General features: G+C 43.5%; 1 protein-coding gene across 2 annotated transcripts; it reads left to right on the top strand.

Annotated features, from left to right (window-relative positions):
- The first annotated feature begins 998 nt into the window (after positions 1-998).
- On the top strand, positions 999-6,474 carry lg6h19orf25 (linkage group 6 C19orf25 homolog). 2 transcript variants are annotated; one of them, XM_044198978.1, is made up of 3 exons: positions 999-1,212; positions 1,865-2,037; positions 4,096-6,474. In XM_044198978.1, the coding sequence occupies exons 2-3, from the start codon at positions 1,896-1,898 to the stop codon at positions 4,275-4,277; spliced, it is 324 nt and encodes a 107-aa protein (XP_044054913.1). In that variant the 5' UTR covers positions 999-1,212; positions 1,865-1,895; the 3' UTR covers positions 4,278-6,474. The 2 variants fall into 2 exon arrangements, with proteins under 2 accessions (XP_044054913.1, XP_044054914.1); XM_044198979.1 differs by lacking the exon at positions 999-1,212 and adding an exon at positions 1,244-1,497.
- Positions 6,475-6,508: the final 34 nt, after the last annotated feature.

The following is a 6,508-nucleotide window of genomic DNA, read 5'->3' as shown; positions in this document are numbered from 1 at the left end:
TGTGCATTCGTGTTCATACCTTTTAAGTATTTGGAAAATATGGTTTTACATTACTTTACATCATTATGTTTTTATGAAATATATATATTATACAGTATATATGTACATCTGTGAAAGAATATATAAATATATTGGACAAATGACACATCTACTTACATATATACTATATGATGGTATATCTGCATTATATAATAGTATATATGTACTTTAAATTGAGGGCCATATGTCATTATTTATGTCTGGGAGTCGTCGCCGTCCATCTGCAGGTGTGTGAGACCGAACCAGCAGAGGCCGACAGAGAACCTGCTGAGTGTCTGGACAAAAGGCATAAAAGTGAACAGAAGATTTGGATTCATATATATGTGCATTACAAAGCAGCTGCTATAAAATAAAATGAAGTAAAAACAAATACAAATCAGGAGGGGATATCATTAGTTTTCAGGGGTTTCACCAAGTAAGAGCCTGTTACAAGAAGTTTTTATTTTTTATCAGCAGAAGGATAATATACAAACAATCACGTAAACAATATCGGCACATACAAATCAGATTTAAATGATACAAATACATATAAAAAAACATCACATCAGAATCAGAATCAGCTTTACTGAAAGCAGGTTTACACATACGAGGAATTTGCTTAAAGAAAGATAAAGCAAGTACTGCAGGCCAGGAATCATAAATATAAAATATAAAATAAGATATTAAAGAATATAAAACAATATTATAAGAAAATAACAAATAACATGGAGATATTAAAAGAAAATTATATAAAAGATACAACAGGAGTACACGTATTCACAAATGTAAACATTTAGTCAGAGGTTTCAGGGAAAGAAGTTCCATGATGTTTCAAAAGCTTAGTGCTGTTCGTGTTGTCTACTAAACTGAGCGATTTCACTACAGAGTTTGGTTGAAGGGGAAAAGGTGAGATTTACAAAATGTCTGTTACAAGAATCCACTGGAGCTTGTGACGTTTCACGAGTGCGTGAGGGGGCGTGACCTTTGTGCGTCGACTGTCCGCGTACTGACGTGGCAGGTAACACGTTGACGTGCCGTGCTGAGCGTCTATCCAGCGCCGTTGGATCGTGTTTTTCCAACTCATTTATGTATTTTCAGCAGAATTTGGTCATTTACCGTCATTTAGTCTGGTGTAAGTTGCAGGAAACAGTCTGGATACGAGCCGAGACTCGCCCGCTGTTTTACTAAACACTGGTAAGCACCTGCAAACTGTACGTTAATCCTTCTGGCTTGTTCAATCAAAATGCCGAATTCCGTATAACAGTTTTGAAAGTTAAACTATAACTGCTTAACGGCAAATATGACACTGTCTTGTGTCTTTACCGAAGATGTCTTATGAATCTTAAGAACTTTTTGTTAAATTCGGCTTAGAAATATTTCACCGGGCTGCAACAGTTTTCCACGTCCAGACCGATTGAGCTAGCTAGTTAGCAATGTAGTCCTCGGCGTGTTGTGCTGGACGATAGCTGAGAGAAACAGGTAAACCCTAAACGCTAAAGTTATAGAAGTTAAATCTTTATTGAAATAGATACTTATTGGTTGATTAATTTTTATATGCCGAATTACAGAGTAACACGTAGCAATTGGTAATTGTATTTTAATCCATGTTGTACTAGCTGTACACGTTGACCGACACATAATTTAAGTTTAATTTAATAGATACATTAAAAGAGGTCTGGGGAAGGTGTCAGATACCTTCGTGTGGGGCTGTAGGTTGAATTAATAGTACACAGTGAATACATCATAAATACAAATTCGACGTAAATAAGCATAATATGTTGATAACATTTAATTTTCCTCTTCTTAAAAAGTCATAAACTGAACTTGATGAATGGTTTGTGCACAGATGCATGAGGTGACGCTGGGCCTGCAGCAGAATGAATATCAGTTCTAAAAACAAGAAGCGGGTGGTTCTGCCCAGCCGTCCTGAACCCCCCACTGTGGACCAGATCCTGGGGGACATCAACAGAGCCGCTCCCAACGACCCGGTCTTCAGCATCCTGGAGAAGACTGGACAAGGTGAATCCGCACAGACCTGCAGAGTCAGTGGAGACGCAGGGGGCTGCAGCTGCTTTAAGACAACATGATCCACATTCAAACCTTTCAGTACTGTTAAAATACAGATCCAGTTAAGTAACTCAATAAATAATAATGTCCACGCTGCCGACTGCACGCTGCGAGGAATACAGAATCCTGCTTCTCGCTTCAAAAGTGGCTCTCACCTGAGCGACAAAATACAGGTTTCATCATTGTCGTTTACTCTCTTTAACACATTACACTGCAAGAGCTTGTAATTTTTATCTGTTCTCCTGCAGTTTGTTGATTGACCGGTTCTCCTGCAGTTCATTGACCGGTTCTCCTGCAGTTCATTGTCCGGTTCTCCTGCAGTTCACTGTCCGGTTCTCCTGCAGTTCATTGACCGGTTCTCCTGCAGTTCATTGACTGTCCGGTTCTCCTGCAGTTCGTTGACTGTCCGGTTCTCCTGCAGTTCGTTTACTGTCCGGTTCTCCTGCGGTTCACTGACCGGTTCTCCTGCAGTTCGTTTACTGACCGGTTCTCCTGCAGTTCGTTTACTGACCGGTTCTCCTGCAGTTTACTGTCCGGTTCTCCTGCAGTTCATTTACTGACCGGTTCTCCTGCAGTTTATTGTCCGGTTCTCCTGCAGTTTACTGTCCGGTTCTCCTGCAGTTCATTGACCGGTTCTCCTGCAGTTTACTGTCCGGTTCTCCTCGGTTCAGTTCGTTCTCCTGCAGTTCATTCCGGTTCTCCTGCAGTTCGTTTACTGACCGGTTCTCCTGCAGTTCGTTTACTGTCCGGTTCTCCTGCAGTTCGTTTACTGACCGGTTCTCCTGCAGTTTACTGACCGGTTCTCCTGCGGTTCACTGACCGGTTCTCCTGCAGTTCGTTTACTGACCGGTTCTCCTGCAGTTCGTTTACTGACCGGTTCTCCTGCAGTTTACTGACCGGTTCTCCTGCAGTTTACTGTCCGGTTCTCCTGCAGTTCGTTTACTGTCCGGTTCTCCTGCAGTTCGTTTACTGACCGGTTCTCCTGCAGTTCGTTTACTGACCGGTTCTCCTGCAGTTTGTTCATTGACCGGTTCTCCTGCAGTTCGTTTACTGACCGGTTCTCCTGCAGTTCGTTTACTGACCGGTTCTCCTGCAGTTCATTGACCGGTTCTCCTGCAGTTTACTGACCGGTTCTCCTGCAGTTCGTTGACTGTCCGGTTCTCCTGCAGTTCGTTGACTGTCCGGTTCTCCTGCAGTTTGTTTACTGTCCGGTTCTCCTGCAGTTTGTTTACTGTCCGGTTCTCCTGCAGTTCGTTTACTGTCCGGTTCTCCTGCAGTTCGTTTACTGTCCGGTTCTCCTGCAGTTCGTTTACTGTCCGGTTCTCCTGCAGTTTACTGTCCGGTTCTCCTGCAGTTTGTTTACTGACCGGTTCTCCTGCAGTTTGTTTACTGTCCGGTTCTCCTGCAGTTCGTTGACTGTCCGGTTCTCCTGCAGTTCGTTTACTGTCCGGTTCTCCTGCAGTTTGTTTACTGACCGGTTCTCCTGCAGTTTGTTGACTGTCCGGTTCTCCTGCAGTTCGTTGACTGTCCGGTTCTCCTGCAGTTCGTTGACTGTCCGGTTCTCCTGCAGTTCGTTGACTGTCCGGTTCTCCTGCAGTTTGTTGACTGTCCGGTTCTCCTGCAGTTTTGACTGTCCGGTTCTCCTGCAGTTCGTTGACTGTCCGGTTCTCCTGCAGTTTGTGTCCGTTCTCCTGCAGTTTACTGTCCGGTTCTCCTGCAGTTTACTGTCCGGTTCTCCTGCAGTTCGTTTACTGTCCGGTTCTCCTGCAGTTCGTTTACTGTCCGGTTCTCCTGCAGTTTACTGTCCGGTTCTCCTGCAGTTCGTTTACTGTCCGGTTCTCCTGCAGTTCGTTTACTGTCCGGTTCTCCTGCAGTTTACTGTCCGGTTCTCCTGCAGTTTACTGTCCGGTTCTCCTGCAGTTTGTTTACTGACCGGTTCTCCTGCAGTTTGTTTACTGTCCGGTTCTCCTGCAGTTCACTGACTGTCTCTCCGGTTGCTTCCCTCCTCAGACCCGTCCCAGCCTCCGGACAGCGATGTGGAGTTGAGGTTCCAGCAGTGCCGTCAGTATCTGGAGCTGAACGAGCGGCTGCAGGAGGTTCGAGGTCGGCTGCTGCGACAGAGGGAGGAGCTGCGAGCGGCGGGGGAACAGCTGGAGAAAGACGTGGCAGAGGTCAAAGGTCAAGCACTCTGACTCTACACTCTGACCCCTCTGTTGGAGACTAGTGCCCTCGGGCCAGACCCTGGTGGTGCTTCAGGAGCCCCAGTGTTTGCTGACCTCTGACCTCACAACTTAAATATGTGTGTATGTGAGGGTTGTTGCAGATGATAGCTGCTTCACAGTAACTCCCGCTGGTTAGCCGGGGAAAACTTTTAACGTGTAACAGCAGCAGGAAATGTTTGTATCAGCGGTAACTTAATGCGGCTTGCAGTAAACACTACAGTAAGGCTGATATCTTGGTTGATACGATGGTTACTTTCATTATCAATTGATGTAGCAATTTACTTTTTCAGTATACAAAATATCAACATAAAGGACAAATTGCCACTAAAAACTAAAATGTATTTTTCCTGGACACCAGTCACTAAAAACGATTTAAATTAGCTTTGAAATTATCATGTTTAAGAAGTTGTAAAGACCAGTCTTTGGTAGTTTTACCTGACAAAGGATGTGGTTAAAGTCAATGAACAGTGAAGTCAGTTTTTGTTGTTTTTAGTTCTCGATAATTCACCTTTCTCTTGGTTTTCCTCTAATCTCTGTATGTTCCTGAAGTGAAATCCCAGATTCCAGTCCAGATTTTTCGCTCAGGTTGAAACATTCACACACAGAGATGTAGGAAACTAAGCTTTCTGAAGCATTGAGCCACTGTGAAGCAGCTGAAAATCCACCATTGTTTCAAAGCATCTGATGCAGTCAAGATGGCGATCTGCTGGGCAACACATGGTTTGGCATTTTTATTGAATGGTTTAAAGGAAAGGTTCACGTTATTTTAAGCCGTTCTTTAAACAATAGTCAGGTGCCCATACGAACATTGAAACAGGTTTTGCTTGCAGTAGTCATTCCTTCTGTTCATACTGGACGTTAAAAGATCCCTTTATTGGAAGTTAATATGCAGCAGTCTGAGTTCATCTGTTAGTCTTTTTTTTTTTTTTTGTACAAAATCCCCTCTCTTTCTTGCCATCACTCCTCTGTAGCTCAGTGAGGAATCAAAAACAGGGGATTTGGTACTAAAAAGACTGTAACTGTGAATCTTAGGTCTGTAAAGATCTTCGTTTGTCTAACTCTGAAGCCTCATTAGCTTCAGATAAACTTTGGATTGTATTTTTGCACCAAAGGAAGGGATCTTTTATTGTCTACTATGAACAGGAGGAACGATTACCTCGTGACGAAACTGTCGTTCATATTTTGTTCAATAAAGCTTATATTATAAAATCTGACTCTTATAACAGAGCGTAAAGCTTTGTTTTTAAACAAACTGACGAGAACTTCCGGTATTTAAAACCAGCCCACCGCCTCTATATGTGGGACGTAACAACGGTGGTCTCGTCGTTTTTGGTGTATTGAAGCATCGATTGATCTTGTTGCGATACATCTTCTTCACAGGTCGATACCATAAGACTGTATATAAAGATGGACGACATGACGGGTCATAAACCCCGCCCCCTCCGTGTTAGCGGATGGGACAAACTTAAAAACTCAAACTACACGGCAAATACATTTTTCCCAAAGATGGTTTCTGTCAGTTTAGGTCGTTCTTATCACGCTGATGTTTGTTGAAGTGTTTTTCTGATAAGTTTGGTTCTAATTGTAGAAAAGGTTTCAGTCGTAGTCGTCTGGACACTGTTTTCAAAATCAAATCAAAATCAAATCCTTGATTCTGAAAACAGCGTCCAGACGACTACGACTGAAACCTTTTCTACGATAGAACACTCCTGGACGAATGAGGGACGACACCGTCTTTGGTTCTAATTATTATTTGATGCTATTAAAAGCGGGTTTCACGTCGGCCGGGTGTGTGTGGGCGGGACCTCGATACCGCGGCTCCACCCCCGATCACTGCTGCGCAGACTCTGGCTCCAAATAACGTCACCAAAGCAAGATGGCAGCTCCAGTATCCGGGATATTTTGGCTTCATTTTTGTACAGTGGGAGGAAGAGGAGACGCGTCGTCCATCTTTGTATACGGTCTATGGTCGATACTGTTGAGTCGTCCACTTCGAGCGTAACATCACTAGTCGTGTCTTCACTCAATTGTATCATGTTTTTGCATTGACTTTGTTTGTATATGTGCCTCGTCTAAAACTCGCTTCATGTTCAGCCTGAACACCTTTTTATTGACGAGGCGTCAGTGAATGTTTCACAACAAAAACAAATAAAAAGAACTACGCTGATGATGTCATGTTTTCTGTCCTGCGTCTGAACGGA

The sequence above is a fragment of the Siniperca chuatsi genome, linkage group LG6, assembly GCF_020085105.1.
Source record: "Siniperca chuatsi isolate FFG_IHB_CAS linkage group LG6, ASM2008510v1, whole genome shotgun sequence".
Taxonomy (NCBI): domain Eukaryota; kingdom Metazoa; phylum Chordata; class Actinopteri; order Centrarchiformes; family Sinipercidae; genus Siniperca; species Siniperca chuatsi.
Note: the sequence above shows the minus strand (reverse complement) of the source record. Positions and strands in the feature narration are given on the sequence as shown.

Bases quoted from the DNA above. Each gene is read 5' to 3' on its own strand.
- lg6h19orf25 (XM_044198978.1), top strand. From the start codon at position 1,896: ATGAATATCAGTTCTAAAAACAAGAAGCGGGTGGTTCTGCCCAGCCGT. The intron at 2,038-4,095 runs GTGAATCCGCAC...TTCCCTCCTCAG, and splicing joins CCTGGAGAAGACTGGACAAG to ACCCGTCCCAGCCTCCGGAC.